A 17,837-nucleotide genomic window follows, 5' to 3' on the forward strand; every position below is an offset into this window, starting at 1 on the left:
AGGATGACAATTTGCAGAATTAAAGTGTGATTCAGACGCATTCGACAAAGTTGAATTGTTTAAAAATTAAGAGAATGATTTGATCTTTGATTATTGGTTTTGAGGTTATTTGTGGTGTTTTGAGCCTTTACACAAGTTTCAATTAGGTATATGGACTTGTTGGTATGATTATATTGGGTCCCATGGTGCTCATGTGAGTTTTGGATAGTTTCAGATCATTTCTAGGCCCTTTTTAGCTGCTGCTCTTTGCTTATAAGAGTATGCGTCGCAATCACGGAGCTCTGGGCAGTATTTCGGAAGAGTAAAGTAGAGTTTTTGTTTTGTGAATCACGTTCTATGGGGACTGTTTGCGATGGCACAGAAAAAATTTCTGATGTCACAAAGGTGACTTCGGAATCTTATATTTTGCAATCTTTAAGGAATTTGGAGATGATCCAAAATCAAAATTATTTCCCTTTGTGTCTCATTTATCAAAAATCAAATCGTTAGTTAATTGGAGCTTTAAACAAAATGTTATGTCCATTAAACAAGAGGCTATCAGGAACGCATTGAGCAAGTTTATTAAGGTTTTCTTATCGCGATCGCGAAGTTTCGTGGCCGCGATCGCGAAGGATAAAATTATGCTGGACATTTTGTGGACAACATTCGGTGAGGTTGGTGACCGCTAGGGGTGTACATAGACCGGGTTGACTCGGATTTTTCAATTATCAAATCAAACCAATTGTCTCGGATTTTAAATGTGTAAACCAAACCAAACCAACAAAAGTCGGGCTTTTCAATCTCGGATTTTCTCAGATTTTTCGGTTTTCTTGGGTTTTCGTATAAAATCATCATAGCATAAAATATATATTTTGTTTTCTAATATTTCTTAGGTCCTAGTAGAATAAAACTATATATGATGTTTTTCAAGAAAATAATACAAAATAATATAAGATGAGTTTTGTTTTTGAGCAAACAGGAAATATATATATTAATACTTAAGGAGGGTTAAATACATTGTTCCCATAGTTTGTGTCACAAAGGACACTTTCATTGCCTAGACTTGCCAAAGTGTTGCAAGCATCATAAGAAAGTAGCTTAACAAAAATACATTGTTCTAATAAGTCTTTTTCTACAAAACATTTAACATAAGAGGGAGCTTCAACAAAAATCTTCATGCCTTTATGTTCTTTCTTCGCCTTTTTTCCATGTGATGAGCAGCATTATTCCCCTGCTTGAATGTGTGTCGGAGGATTGTCTCCTTCTGCTGGTGCATTAACCACCTGCATTCATTAACAATATCATCATAAAGCATATTTCCTTGAAGGATCGATTGGATAGCCTCCACAGAATCTGATTCTATTGCAAACGGGTCTAGTTTCCATTCCTTAGCCATTTTGAGCCCTTCTAGTAGAGCTTTCAACTCTGCTTCTAGTGATCCACTTGCATATGATGATTTTCCAAACCCTACAATCCAGTGTCCATTAGTATTTCTGAAAGTACCTCCCAAACCACATTTTTGTGTAACATTGTTATAGCTAGCATCTATATTAAGCTTAGTCCACCCTTTTGGTGGTTTGTGCCATGCAATATTAATAAGAATTTTAGGAGGAGTGAAGATGCTTTTTTCAGTAAGGAGTTTATATTCAGTTGCCTTTTTAATGATAAATTCACCATTGATTGGGGAAGTGGTGTTCTTATGATTGTTATTGTTCCTATTTGTCCATGTATACCAAATAATGAACGGGAAGAGGAGGTCCAAATTTATGAGATTGTTCGTAATAGGGTAGTTAAGTCTTCAATTGGATTAGCCAGTTATCACCTGAATCTTTGTAGTAGTGATGCCACCCAACCCTTTCCCAAAAAGGCTTGATTGCCTTACAGCTAAAGAAAATGTGAATAATAGATTCTTCCTCGTTATTTCTACATACCGGACACATTGGATCTAAGTTCAAACCAATTCTTGCCAGGTATTGTCACAAGGAATCCTGTTATGGAGACATTGCCACAAAAGATATTTTATTTTATTGGGACATTTTAGTTTCCTAATCCATTGGAAATCCAGATAGTTGATTTTTGAAGACTCAAGTAAATTAAAGCAAGTTTTGGTTGTGAAAAAGCCTTTGGTAGTTAGTGACCATATAGGGATGTCACTCCTTGGGCCTTTTCCTCAAATTCTCACCTTTTTAATAATGTCCTTAATGTGGTTTGGGATATCAAGAGAAAGATTATCAAATTCCCAATTTTTTTCCATTTAGTAAGTCCTTTAATTTTATGGTTGTTTCACTTTTTTGAAGAGGTCCTTCAACAGTAGCTCTAAGGTTTCCTACCCCAGGGATCTAATTAGTTTTCCAAATATTGATGTTTGAGAGGATGTGGGGTGACCAAGTGATTCCTTTAGAGCATAACTCCCAACCCTTTTTAATGCTTCTCCAAATAAAAGAGTTTTTATTAATAGCATTATTTGAAGCATAGGAGGAGATTATAAGAGTAGCCCAAGGAGAGGTGGGATTTGTGAGCAATCTCCAAACCATACTAGCCAAAGTACATAGATTCTTTGAAGTAACACTATGTATTCCTAGACCACCATTAGATTTTTCTTGACAAATGGTAGACCAGTTAATAAGGTGCATTTTTTTCTTCTCATTGGTGGATCCCCAGATGAAATCCCTTTGCACCTTGTCAATTTTATTGAGAATCTTTTTTGGTAGTAAGGTATATTGCATATAGTGGTTTGGAATTAAATTTAAACAAGAATGTGCCAGCGTAGTTCTGCCAGCTATATTAATGAAATTCATTTTCCAAGCAGCTAGATGGGATCTCATCTTATCAATTATGAATTGGTAGTCTCTTGGTCTAGGAGAGTTATTTAATATTGGGAATCCTAGGTAGGTGCCAAAATACTCACTTTTCCTAATACCTAAATGTAAGATGAGTCATGATTATACTAAAATACTAATAAGTTGCATAAAATAAATATTGCTAATTAAGAAGCCATAATGAAAATAGGCATAATCTAAAATTACTAAGCCATGCCAAATTAAATACTAACTATTAGTTGCATGACTAAATAATGATTAAAATAAGTTATACATTTTCACTATCTAAACCAATGCAATACTAAAAGAATAAATATACAATACTATTGTCATTCCTACTTCCTAGTATTGATCGATTTGTTTAGCATTAGTATTGATTTGATTTTGCTTTGGGCTTTATTTGAGTTACTAATGTTGATATCCAATTTTTTTCTATATATTTTTAATATGCATAAATACTTTCAAAATAGCATATATATGTATATATAAGTATGCATAAGGTTTTTTTAATTTTTTCCATAATTTTAAGGATTCAAATTGATTTATTTCCTTCCCTTTTATTCCTAAAATCCCCAATAATTATCCCTCAAATTATTGTTGTGGTGATTTAGTCTTTTGATTTTTATATTTGTACCAAAATATGGTTAAAATATTTTTTATGCATATTTATAATTGCATTTTTGTATTTTTTTAAAGCTAAATTACATATAATTACAATATTAGCCCCATTAATGTATAATTATATTTATTTGCATAAAATTGACCTTCTATATTTTTAAAATGTTGAAAATCTATTTTAAATAATTTTAGCACGTGAAATTATTTATCATTTATTATAAATTATATAGGGAAAATTGGCTATTTAAAATATAGCCAGATTTGCCTTTCAAATTCAGCCCAATTTCTAACCAAATTACCCGACCCCAAACCCTGAACCCACCTACCCGCTCCAAGACCCATCAAATCCTTGTCTTTGATCTAAAAGATCAACGGCCCTCATCCCTGAACCCGCCTACCCGTTCATTCCTTTTTTATCCCAAACGACCCCTAACCCTAGCTCATTATTCAGAGATTGTCGCCTCTGTACTCTCTCATCTCCTCTCCTCTCTCAACCACTCAACCTAACCCTAGTTCATTCAACCGTCCACCTCCCTTTCTCCAGTCTTCTCTGGAGATATCCCTTCAACTCCTAAGCCTCCAATGGCTCCTCTATTGCCATGCTCGCCTTCTCTGAGGCCTTTAAGGGCCCTGGGCCACGCCGACTTGTATCTAGGGTTTTCCATCTGGTCTGTTCTTAGCTACTTTAGTATGATTTCAAGCGAAATCATGTTGTACTTGTTACAATCCTTGAGATTTTAGACCGGTTCTTTCATATCTACTTGGGTTTCTTTTGAAACCCTAATTTTGCTTACATTTCCTAGATCTGTACGATTTTTGACTGATTTGAGCCTATTTCTTTGATGTTTTATACGATATTTGTAACTCTTTACATGAATCATTTATATCAAAGTGTTTTCACCTTCTTCTAAAATTAGGGTTTTCGAAATTTCTTCTAAAACCTTGTTTAAACCGATTCTTTATGATTAAACTTCTATCTCTTGCATATTACGACTGATTCTATGATGTTACTACCTTTTCAACTCGTCTAGGTTGAAAGACCTAAATTTCTAAGATTTATTTCTTTGGTTCTATGTGTTAGCATGACTGCTCGTTTCTTGTTTAAGTTTCTATGATTATCTTGCCTCAAATCTATTCTTACTGAGTTTTTAGCCTAACTTATATCACCTCTATGTGATTATGTTCATCTTGATTGTTCAAACTTGCCTCTTTCTATCGATATTGTTTAACCTTCATGTTTGCTATGATTGGTTATTCCTATCTTACTCTATATATATGTTGAATACTGAATCATGACTCCCTCTTTGATTGATTCTAGGTTCCCTATTTTTGGGGTTTGATTGAAAGATCTTCCTTTAAACTCTCAATTTTTTCCTCTTCTATTCAAATTAACTGATTCGCCTACATTGTCTGCTGTGGTACTTTATTCTTACTGAACTATTTCCCTAATTAGAGTTTTTCTGAACTTAGACCTAATTGTTTACCCTATACTTAATGAATTTGATTCTTTACTTATTAGTTATACACTGATTTCCTTCGTTATATGCTACTTGTTCTTATCGTTTGAATTGATTCCCTTAACTTAAAGAAGTACTTGTCCTGATTTTTCTCTAATTGATTATGAGTTCCATAATTACCATGCTACTTTGATTCTTACCTTATTTTTTCTAATTTCGAACTACTATATATACACACTCTCTCATCACAAGGACACGAACACTTTGGTTCAAAAGCTCTCTCTCTCACACTTAAACTTTCTGCTCTCTCTCTCTCTTTTGTGCTACTTGCTACTATTCTGAGTTAGCCGGCTGCAAGCCAAGGCTAACTATTGTGCTATCCTACTCTTTCACTCTTGCCTACTGTCTCTTTTACCGGTATATTTTAATTTTAGTTCAAGTTCCAAAAATAATATGGTTCTTTTATTGCTTCGGTTCATCATGTTTTTAGTTTTCTTTTACTTATGGTTTTGCTGTGAAACCTACAGTTAATATTCTTGCATGATTAGCATGTTATGAACCCCCCTTCCTTAGAATCAGTGTGAGCATGTTACCCCCCCTCCCTCTAAGTAGTCTACACTCCTAACTGGTGTGGTTCTGGGATTGAATCATGTGGATCCTATACTGAAACCCCTTAAGAATTGCTAGTTCTATGACTATGTCTGATCAGTTGTGTCTGAGCATGCTTGTACCAATTCTTAAGACCTTTACTTGTTATGTGTTTACAATCATGTGTTCTATATCCCCAAATCCCTTGACCTCTGTTTGTAACTACTGAACTTGCTTTGGTTCTGTGACCCCTGGATGTGTATGAACCTGCCTTAAGGGTGTTGTGTTTGGACTATTGTTTACTACTCCACTATTTTTTCAAACTGTTTTTGTTGTTTCACTAAATTATTTCAAACAAACTTCCTTTTAATACAATTTTCCCACTAAAACCTTTCAACTTGTGTTAAGCACTTTCACTTTACTCCTAAGTCAATAAGTTCTGCCACTTCTAGTATGTGTACTGCCTTGGGATCCTCTTGAGAAACCTCTGAACTCTGGCATACTGAGGTTGGCCCTTCCACAATGCACTTATTCAATTTTGGTTACCAAGTCTAGGTGTAAGCACTGCCCGGGATCCTTGAGATTCTTAGGGAACTTTGATGCACCTAGACTATGACATTGTCTGTGGAATTGAGGAACTTGAGGCTATTGGAGGCCTTGGAAATCTGGGCCTATCTATAGGCTCCCTATAGAATAACTTCTTATTTTCTTATTTATTTATGTAATTCATTCATATGGTCTGTAATAATTTGTAAACAAATATTGGGGTAACTAGTGAAAGGGTGGGTAGTTACATGTTTGTGGGGTAATAGAGGTAGGAACCATGCCTATAGGACTTTACAATTTGTTGTGTTTTCCTTTATAAGTAGAAACCGCCTATAGGACTTTACAATTTGTTGTGTTTGCCTTTATAAGTAGAAACCATGCCTATAGGACTTTACAATTTAATGTGTCTGCCTTTATAAGTAGAAACCATGCCTCTAGGACTCAATTGATGCCATAACAGAAATCATGTTTACAAGTCTTAAAATCAGCTTCACAAGTAGATTCCATGCCTATAGGATATAATGCAATCTAAATTCTGTTATAACAAGTGTTTACATGTGTTCATGCTTGCAAGCTTCTATGATCAGTGTTAAATAATTAGATATCATGTCTATAGGTAACAACACCAGAATTCTATCTATAAATCTAACTAGTTCAAATAAATCAACCCAGTCCGCGTTTTAGTTCACTTCTGAACTGGTTTAATTAAGTGGTTTATATTTCTCTGAAACGAGTTCTTTTTAAAAATTGCCTTAATTTGTTACTAGACAGCATGCCTTTAGGGATTAAAGAGTCTGTGTCAAAACCTACCTTGTTTCACTATACAAAATGTAGTCATCATTATTTCGCGTATAGGCAAGCCCGTAGGGCGTTTTCAAAACTTGCAATTCTAAAGCTGTTCCTGTGACTTAATGTTGTTCTGGTTTAAACAAGCTTTAGAATCAGTAGGCAACTGATAGGGTCATTACTTCTGAGTTTATAAAGCAAACTGTCGGGCTTCTGTGTATTCACTTAGACATCATGCCTTAGGATACTGCTTAACGAAAGACCCTTATTTGTCCTTGAGTTGTGCTGTTTATGTGCCTTGTTTGAGGAGGAAACTTTGAGCCTCTAATTTTTCCCTTTTATCTTATGTGCTAAAGTCCTAATTGTTTTGCCTGTCGCCTTAGTATTTTGACCTTTAAAACTGTAGGGGTCTGTCTAGAACTACCTATAGGTCGAGGTCCTAAATCCCTCCAGGACCATTAAGAAGGGACGGGTAACAACATGCAATAGAGATTGCTGACCAACACTCGCTTTGAATGAGCACTAAGGGGATGGGAAGGGTAGATATGGGATATTATGACTACGCGCTAATGTCACATGTAGCCCCTCATTGAAAAGTGTTTATCAGACATTGTGTGGGGTGATCCTATAGGCTAATCAACCTAGGACTCCCCCTTCCCGAAATTCTTTTTTTTGGTTAAGACTTTGTCTTATACAACTTGTCCAGAACTTCTGTCTCATTTGAATCATATAAACATGCCTTAACTGTAATTATTTGTTTCAAGTACTTATTTGGACTAATTCGTGACTATAAGTTCGGCCGGGACCCACAGTTGTAGACCAAGAGGGGTGCCTAATACCTTCCCCTCTATGTCATTTCGACCCCTTACCCTAATCTCTGGTAATGCAAACCAATCCAAGAGTTAATCACTCTAGGTGCCCTAACGCACCGTAATCCGTTAGGTGGCGACTCTTCAAATACCCAATTACCAAAAGGAAATGAGTTATCACACCCCCATAGAATGTCGAAACCCGGACCTCACTCCGCAGAGGGAAAAAAGGGGGTGCGACAGCATGGCGACTCTGCTGGGGATACCTTTAGGTTCTTATCATAATGAACTTATCTTTTACTAATTAGTCCAAGCATGCTTTATCCCATACCCTTCTCCCTTATTTCAATTTAACTGTCCATTTGTTAAGTATTTATGGTTTTTTTTTTGAAAATGACTTGTCTCTTTGTTTTCTTTTCATGTAACCATCTTTCAATTATTTAAATACTGTATTTACTTTTTCCTACATGAAAATACATGACTACATATTATTAATTGCTGCATAAATCATGCTTCGCATCATATTCCACTCGTGCATATCAAATCCTATAGCAACGGTTTAATGAGTGGTTGCGCTCTTCCTATTTGCTACCCTTAAATTCGGAAAGGCTTATTTGCAGTAAAACTAGTAGATCAGTGGTGCAGTCGATGGTTTCGTGCCTTCCCCCTCGAGTTGTCCGCTTGAGGGTACCAGTCTAAAACCCCATAGAAACCTTACTCTGGTTAACATTATGCATGCATCATGATTAAACCTAGTCAGATCAGTTATGTTCTCCACATAATGATCCTTTATGATAATCCTTATCCAAAGTCCATTGGGTTTTCCATAATCCTAACGGGTACAACAACGTTCTGTGCATTAATTTGGAGAACTAAATGCCAATATGCTGATCATAAATGTATAAATAGTCGAGTCCGGTGGGGGTAAGGTCTAACCCTTTTGTTTTGCAGAAAATGAGGTACGAGGTCCCCATCTTCGGTATGGTTAGCACACCTTCACCCTTGCTAGACTGGTGGAGTAATCTTCCGTCGAGTGACCAAATCAATGAATGGAAAGAGAGGGCTGTCAAAGCTAGCGAAAAGCTGGAATATATAGAATATAGTCTGCTGGAATTGGAAGGAAAAGTGAGGAAGAGAGTCACCGACTACCAAAACACTGAGGGAAATGAAGGAGAACATTTGGCAAAGGCATTTTTACTGGTGAACCTACGCGAACTGGAGGATGTGATCAACGAGAGAATTCAACCTGAGGGAGGCCCTTCCGAGACTAAATAGATTAGGTTTATTCGCTTTCCAAATGTAATAAGGCCAAGTTCCAGTAGTGACTTATTTTATTATTATCTTAGTGTCGTTTCTGGATTTGTCTATTTTTATATTATGAAATGAAGCATTTATTGGCATTAAAAGTTCTCCAAGTTTATTTGTCGCTAGACCCACCTCGGGCACATCGAGGTTCCCAAAGTAGGACATGAATTTACCATTTCTGCAATATGTGTTTAAATACTACAAACGTTTTAGGATCCTCGCTGACTTGTTACCTTTTTGTTTTTGCTTATTTTTATTGTTATTCCCATCCTCTTAGTTTGGTTCACTCATACTGGCCTCATCTGGCGTATCATACCAGATCCAGAGGCCCTCCACCTCCTCCTCCTCCAAGCAACACAAAAGGCAGATGAAAGGCAAAAATGAACGACTTAAGTGGAATCCGAAAGGAAAATATTGAGAACGCAGAGACTTCAGATGGTCATAGTACTCCGGCCCCAAATGATCAAGTCTTGAGACTGAAACAAAAGATACTAGAATTGCAAGGAGAACTTGAGCAAGTTCGAAACTTGGAAAACTTGTCACTCACCCTCAATATCCCTGATATCCGCCAACAAAGCACGAATAACCCAACACCTCTTCAGAACACACAAAACCAACAGCCACAAAATCATACCGCACCAAATCAATACGCAACTCCACCCTAAAATATCAATCCGCTGCCAATACCAACTCTACCATAACATCATAATCAACCAATTCAGTACCCACCAACCACCACTTACCACACTCCCCAAAACACACCACAACCCTTTCCCGATCCAAAAAAATCCACCAATGACCATCACTATACCCAAGTTCCTAGCACCCATCAAAGCAACCCCATATATGTGGAAACTATACCTCATTCTACCCAACCAATCTCCTATACACCGGAATCCTCCGAGAAGGACCTACTCATTAAAAACATGGCCGAAGAACTCAAGAAGTTAACAAGCCAAGTTCAAGGTGTTGAAGGCCACAGAGGGATAGAAGGTTTAAGCTATGAAGATCTGTGCATGCAGCCGGATGTCGAACTGTCGGAGGGGTACAAACCTCCCAAGTTCAAAATGTTCGATGGTATAGGTGATCCCAGGGTTCATCTAATGACCTATTGTGATAAGCTTGTCGGGGACGGGAAAGATAAAAAGATCTGGATGAAGCTCTTTATGAGGAGCCTTACTGGGGACGCTTTGTCTTGGTATGTCCGCCAAAATCCTAAGAAATGGTCCAATTGGGCAAGCATGGCATCGGATTTCATGGACTGATTTAGGTTCAACACAGAGAATGCACTGGATGTTTTCTACATTCAAAATCTTAAGAAAAAACCTATCGAGACTTTTCGTGAGTACGCTACTCATTGGAGGTCGGAAGCAGCCAAGGTCAGGCCAGCTTTGGACGAAGAACAGATGAATAAATTCTTCGTCAGGGCACAAGATCCACAATATTATGAGAGGTTGATAGTCATCAAATATCACAAATTCTCTGATATCATCAAGCTCGGGGAAAAGATCGAGGAAGGAATCAAGAGAGGGATGGTAACAAATTTTGAGGCATTGCAAGCCATGAATAAGGCACTACAATCAGGTGGCATATCGAAAAAAGGGATGTTGGGGCAGTAATGGTGGCCTAGGGCCCAAAATCTCCACTAACCTATCAAACACCTTCACCCACATATTAAACACCTCCACCCACATACCAAACATCACCGCCTATATATCAACCTTCATCTCCCAGATATTCCCAACCAGCCACTGTCCTTCACACCTATAACTCCCAACCATCCCACTTCCAATCACCACCAGCTCACCAAAACTATCCAAGACCAAGACCTAATTTCGACCACAAGCCACCTAGACAGTACACCGCCATCGCTGAGCCCATCAACCAACTGTATGAAAGGTTAAAAGCCGTAGGTTACGTTACTCATGTTACCCCTGTGGCATTAGAAAATCCATTCCAATGGATCAACCCAAACAAAACCTATGTGTACCATTCTGGTATGAGAGGGCACACCATTGCTGAGTGCCGGACATTAAAGGATAAGATCCAGACGCTAATTGACAACAAGGTCATACAAGCAAAGGAATCCACACCGCAACAATCCCCTCTCTGATCAGAGAGGTGATGGTGTACATGTGATAGAGACAAATTAAGAATGGGACCCTGAGGGGTCGATCGGGCTTATTCGAGAAGGAGATGACTTTAAGGTTGCAGTCACACTTACTCCTATTGGGGTTCAGACTCAGAAATCTATTGATGTTGAGGCAACTGCATCAATTCCATTCGAGGCAGGAGTAGCTCCGCCTGCAGCCACCTCCGCTCCATTTAAAGTAGAAGTGGTCACACCCTTTACTGTGACGGTGTCAACCACACCACCATTAAACTCAAAAGCAATACCCTGGGATTATGTTACTGAGTCTCGGCGAAAAGGAAAGGCCAAGATAGAGGAATCTGACGATGCATAAGGAATGACTAGAACCGGAAGAGTCTATACGCCTGAGCACCCGGGAGGTTCAAGTAAGGAGGCCACTACTAGGCAGCCTATCATTGAGACCGGGCTAGATGACATGTGGAGGAATGTACAAGCAAAGGAGTATTTTGTTGTTGACCATCTGAACAAAGTCCCTGCTCAGATATCTATCCTGTCACTATTGCAGAATTCAGAGGCACACAAGAACGCCTTAATAAAAGTGTTGAGCGAGGCTTATGTACCCAATAACATCACTGGTGGAGAAATGGCCAACATGGTTGGGCAAGTGCTGGAGAGCCAAAAGATTACCTTCCACGAAGATGAGCTACCGCCTGAGGGCTTGAATCACAATTGAGCAATGCATATCACGGTACAATTTGAAGACAAGTTCATTGCCAGGGTCCTGGTTGATGGAGGTTCAAGCCTAAATATTTGTCCATTGGACACTCTGAAAAGGTTTGACAAAGGTTTCCATGAGATACGGGTAGGAAGCATGAATATGAAGGCTTTCAATGGGTCCAAGAGGGCCACGATCGGGGAAATCAAACATTGCTTGCAGATGGGGCCAACTTGGTTCGACGTTGAATTTTAGGTGCTTGACATACCAGCCTCATATAATCTTCTGTTGGGTTGGCCATGGATCCATGCTGCTGGAGCCGTGCCATCCACACTACATCAAGCCGTGAAGTTTGAATGGAATTGCCAGGAAGTAATCATTCATGGAGATGGAAGTAACCCCATCTACACTAGTTAAACCATCTCGGTCATTGGACATAAAAGAAGGCTAGGAGGGGAAACCTATAATCACATCGAGCAAGTCAATGTCATCGAGAAGGATAAGTGGTGGAGTAACAAAATAGAAAGCATACTAGCATGGTCCGGATACGAACCCATCAAAGGGTTGGGAAAGAACCTCTGAGGTATCACCAAGCCAATACAACTGAAAAGTCATGGTACCATTTTTGGGCTCGGATACTAGTACACATGGCAAGAGTACAGGAATTGGTCGCCTCCATGGCGTGGACCATATTACCCTCTTGAGCAACCGGTGCCATGTTTGGAACAAGCTTTCCACCAGGACGACACAATATGGGGAACTTCACTAAAAGAAGCACTAGCTGGGTTGAAGAATTTGTTCTTGGACGGTGAGGACGTGGAATGCGGTGTCATAATTGAGGAGGAGGAGGAAGAAGGCCTCACTATTCAGACTGTGGCGAAGGGAGCTATTCTCAAAAACTGGACAGCCACACCATTCCAAGCCTATCGAGTCCCTGGGTAGGTTGGCAGAATTTACTTCTATAGTCGTTCTAAGCATTTAAAATTTCCTGTAGTTTCATTTTAATCTTTACTTGTTTCAAATAAATGCTCGATTTATCGAGCCATGCTTTGTTTGAATAATTTTTCAAATTTTAATCAAATGCATTTGCTCTATATTATTCACTATCTTTACACTTTTTTCCACATTGTTATTATTACTTTTCCTGATGAACCAGTGACTGTTACATGTAATGAGGCAACGCAACATGAGAATAATGACTCAAGGAAGAAGATGAGATACCCGAGGAAATTGTCATAGAGGTTGAGAGTTTTGAGAACAAGCCTAAGTCCAATATGGATGAGATAGAAGCAGTAAATTTGGGAGACGCCGAGACCGTCAAAGAAACACGCATCAGCATTCACTTGTCACCAACAGAGAAGGAGGAGTACATTCGGTTCCTAAAAGAATATGAGGACATTTTTGCATGGTCATATGATGACATGACCGGTTTGAGCACTTCCATAGTGGCTCACAAGTTGCCTACTAATCCCATGTGTCCCCCAGTAAAACAGAAACTCAAAAAGTTCAAACCAGACATGAGCCTGAAAATCAAGGAGGAAGTTACCAAGCAGATCAAAGCCAAGGTTCTCAAGGTGGTTGAATATCCAACCTAGTTAGCTAACATTCTACCAGTTCCAAAGAATGACGGGAAGGTCAAAGTATGTGTTGACTATCACGTTTTAAACAGAGCAAGTCCTAAAGACGATTTTCCACTGCTAAATATACACATCCGGATCGATAATTGTGTCAAGCATGAACTCCAATCCTTTGTAGATTGCTTTGTAGGTGTTCATCAAAATTGGATGGACGAAGAAGATGCAGAGAAGACAGCTTTTATTACACCATGGGGTGTATATTGTTACAAGATGATGCCATTCAGTCTGAAGAATGCTGGGGCCACTTAGATGAGAGCCATGACAACCATCTTCCATGATATGATACACAAAGAAATAGAAGTTTATGTGGACGATGTCATTATCAAATCCAAGAGGGTCGTAGATCATATAGCGTACTTGAGGAAGTTCTTGACAGGATAAGGAGGTACAATTTGAAATTGAACCCCACAAAGTGTGCATTCAGGGTTCCCGCAGGAATGTTATTGGGATTCATCATCAGTCGTCTAGGGATCGAGCTGGATTTGTCTAAGGTCATGGCTATCCAGGAATTACCACTACCTAAGAGCAAAAAGGAAGTGATGAGCTTCCTATGACAACAACAACAACAACAACCCAGTGTAATCCCACAAGTGGGGTCTGGGGAGGGTAATATGTACGCAAACCTTACCTCTACCTGAGGGGCAGAGAGGCTGTTTCCAGGAGACCCTCGGCTCAAAGAGTTAACAAGAGACACTATATTAGTACTATAAATAGACTCATAATAAAACAACATAAAATACCATTAAATCTATAACATAACATAAATACCATAAAAACAAAGTAACAGCAATATAAGAGATGAGCTTCCTATGACATCTTAACTATATCAATCGCTTCATAGCACAGTCTACAGTCATATGTGAACCCATCTTCAAGATGATACGAAAGGATGCCGAATCAAGCTGGACCAAGGATTGTCAGAAAGCTTTCGACAAAATCAAAGAGTACCTGTCCACACCACCAATTCTGGTCTCACCAGAACCAGGACGACCTTTGCTACTTTATCTATATGTATTGGATGGAGCCTTCGGATGTGTTTTGGGACAACTTGACGAGATAGGAAGAAAGAAGCAAGCCATATATTACTTGAGTAAGAAGTTCACACCTTATGAAGCATAGTATTCGCTGGTTGAACGCATTTGTTGTGCTTTGACCTGGATAGCCCAGAAATTGAGGCATTACTTCTATGCCTACACTTCCTACCACATATCTAGGATGGATCCCCTAAAGTACATATTCCAGAAACCCATGCCGACTGGGAAGTTGGCTAAGTGGCAGATACTACTAAGTGAGTTTGATATCATCTATGTAACTCAGAAGGCGGTCAAGAGACAAGCATTGGCAGATCACCTTGCTGAAAATCCGGTGGGAGGAGAATACGAACCTTTGAAAACATATTTTCCTGATAAAGAAGTATCATTTGTAGGAGAAGGCATTACCGAAGCATATGATGGTTGGAGAATGTTTTTGACGGAGCCACAAATTTCAAAGGAGAGGGCATTGGAGTAGTTTTGGTATCAGAAATGGGTTAGCATTATCTGGTATCAGCTAAACTCAGATTTTACTGCACCAACAACATGGCAGAGTATGAAGCCTGCATATTAGGGCTCAATATGGCAGTTAATATAAACATTCAGGAGCTGTTGGTGATCGGTAATTCAAATTTGCTTGTGCACCAAGTACAAGGAGAATGGGCCCCTAAGAATTCCAAGATATTGCCATATCTGCACCATGTGCAGGAATTAAGAAAGAGGTTTATAAAGATATAATTCCGACATCTTCCCAGAATTCAAAACGCGTTTACCGACGCATTGCCCACTTTGTCATCCATGATACAACATCCAGATAAGAACTACATTGATCACATTCTGGTGAGGATCCATAGTTAGCCGACATATTGTGCTCATGTCGATGAAGAAGCAGATGGAAAGCCTTGGTTCCATGACATCAAGGAATACTTATCGAACGGAGAATATCCGGAGCATGCAAATCACATCCAAAAATGCACACTCCGGAGATTGTCAAACCACTTCTTCCACAGCGGAGGAAAATTGTACAGAAGAACTCCTGATTTGGGTTTACTAAGATGTGTCGATGCAAAGGAAGCTTCTAAGCTACTTCAGGATGTGCATGTTGGGACCTGTGGTCCACACATGAATGGTTTCATCTTGGATAAGAAGATACTCAGGGCAGGTTACTTTTCGATGACCATGGAGACGGATTGCATTCAATATGTCCACAAATGCTTTCAATGCCAAGTGCATGCCGACATGATAAAAGTGCCACCAAATGAGCGCAATGCAACAAGCTTTCCTTGGCTATTCACTACTTGGGGAATGGATGTTATTGGTCCGATTGAGCCCACTGCTTCAAAAGGACACAGGTTTATTCTGGTAGCCATTGATTACTTCATGAAATGGGTAGAAGTTGCATCTTACAAAGCTGTAACCAAGAAAGTCATTGCAGATTTTGTCAAGGATCGTATTGTCTGCCGATTCGGAGTTCCCGAGTCCATTATTAATGACAACACCGCCAATCTCAACAGTGATCTAATGAAAGCTATATGTGAAGCTTTCAAAATCAAGCACAAGAATTCCACAGCCCACAGACCTCAGATGAATGGAGCCATAGATGCTGCCAACAAAAACATCAAGAAGATACTAAGGAAAATGGTAGAGAACCACAAACAATGGAATGAAAAGTTACCCTTTGCTCTATTAGGGTGCCGCACCATGGTTCACATATCAACCGAGGCAACTCCCTACATGTTGGTTTATGGTACCGAGGTTGTCATCCCAGCCGAGGTGGACATTCCTTCTTTAAGAGTCATACGGGAGCTGAACTCAGTGATGCGGAGTGGATAAGGAGTTGCTATGAACAATTGGCCCTTATAGATGGAAAGAGGATGAATGCAGTGTGTCACGACCAACTTTATCAGAATCGAATGTCCAGAGCTTTCAACAAAAGAGTTAAACCAAGACAATTCGCACCATGGCAGCTGGTATTTAAGAAATTATTCCCACATCGAGATGAGGCCAAAGGGAAATTCTCTCCCATCTAGCAAGGTACATACATGGTCCATAGGGTGCTAAGAGGAGGAACACTCATACTTGCAGAAATGGACGGGGAAGTCTAGCCAAAACTAATCAATTCAGACGCGGTCAAGAGATACTATGCTTAGATAATTTACATTTCCTCATTTGACGTAATTGAACTACGCTTGACCTGATTCCCGTTTAAGAGGGGATACGTAGGTAGCCTTATGGGTTCGGTCATATCATAATAAAATTTTCACTTCCCCCAAGAGCAGAAACTAGGGCAGAATTTTGAGGACGACCCTCAAAATTCCGGAGCAAGTCCAGTCAACGCCAACATGTGCCAGACGGTCAGTAATCAATTAAGAAACTAGGGAAGAATTTTGAGAAGTCCAAAGAAGGTTCAGAAAGATCCATTATCCACAAACAGCCGAAGGATCATCTACTAAACTGGGACAGAATTTTGAGGAGGGCCCTCAAAATTCTGACATAAGAGAGCTGCAGTGTCTTTAAGATGTGTTACAGTCACTAGTTCATCTATTTTTTCTGAAATAACTCTATTTTTATCAATAATTTCTTATTTTTTTGAAAAACTTTATTTCCATAATAGTCAGGTGTTACCAAGGAGAACTCAAAAGGGGCTTTAAAAATGGAGCATAGCAAGGCCAGCGGACAAAGCACGAACTAACCTTTTCCCCACAAAACTTACAATTTTTCTTTGAACGCAGGCACATTTGACATAACGATAGCACTCGCAAAACATGTATACACAAAGATAATACATTATCAATCAGGCCATCAGACATCGAATACATATCCAGTTAAGATATACACTACTTTTATTTGCTGCTCGCTCTTTGCATGGGACTAAGCCATGTCCCCCATATTGGCATGAGGCTAATCTTTGCCTCCCCATTTGCATGAGGCTAATCCTTGCCTCCATACTTGCATGAGTCTAATCCTTGACTCCATGAGGCTAATACTTGCTTCCATACTTGCATGAGGCTAATCCCTGCCTCCCAATTTGCATGAGTCTAATCCCTGACTCCACATTTGCATGTGGCTAATCCTTGCCTCCCTATTTGCATGAGTCTAATCCCTGACTCCCACATTTGCATGAAGCTAATCCTTGACTCCCTATTTGCATGACTCTAATCCCTGACTCCCACATTTTCATGAAGCTATTCCTTGCCTCTCTATTTACATGAGGCTAATCCTTGCCTCCATACTTGCATGAGGCTAATCCCTGCCTCCCAATTTGCATGAGTCTAATCCCCGACTCCACATTTGAATGAGGCTAATCCTTGCCTCCCTACTTGCATGAGTCTAATCCCCGACTCTACATTTGCATGAGGCTAATCCTTGCCTCCCTATTTGCATGAGTCGAATCCTAGACTCCACATTTGCGTGAGCCTAATCCTTGCCTCTCTATTTCTAGCACTATCTATTTG

General features: G+C 39.3%; 2 protein-coding genes across 2 annotated transcripts; one reads left to right on the forward strand and one right to left on the reverse strand.

Moving 5' to 3' along the window:
• Positions 1 to 1,153: 1,153 nt before the first annotated feature.
• Positions 1,154 to 2,233, reverse strand: LOC138889661 (uncharacterized). Its single transcript, XM_070172995.1, has 2 exons — positions 2,162 to 2,233; positions 1,154 to 1,633 (listed from the first exon to the last, which is right to left on the reverse strand). Exons 1-2 carry the CDS (start codon positions 2,231 to 2,233, stop codon positions 1,154 to 1,156), a joined length of 552 nt encoding a protein of 183 aa, XP_070029096.1.
• A 7,600-nt stretch (positions 2,234 to 9,833) lies between these two features.
• LOC138889662 (uncharacterized) lies at positions 9,834 to 11,372 on the forward strand. Its single transcript, XM_070172996.1, has 3 exons — positions 9,834 to 10,105; positions 10,178 to 10,442; positions 11,148 to 11,372. Exons 1-3 carry the CDS (start codon positions 9,834 to 9,836, stop codon positions 11,370 to 11,372), a joined length of 762 nt encoding a protein of 253 aa, XP_070029097.1.
• Positions 11,373 to 17,837: the final 6,465 nt, after the last annotated feature.

This window comes from Nicotiana sylvestris, chromosome 4 (assembly GCF_000393655.2).
Source record: "Nicotiana sylvestris chromosome 4, ASM39365v2, whole genome shotgun sequence".
Lineage (NCBI taxonomy): Eukaryota > Viridiplantae > Streptophyta > Magnoliopsida > Solanales > Solanaceae > Nicotiana > Nicotiana sylvestris.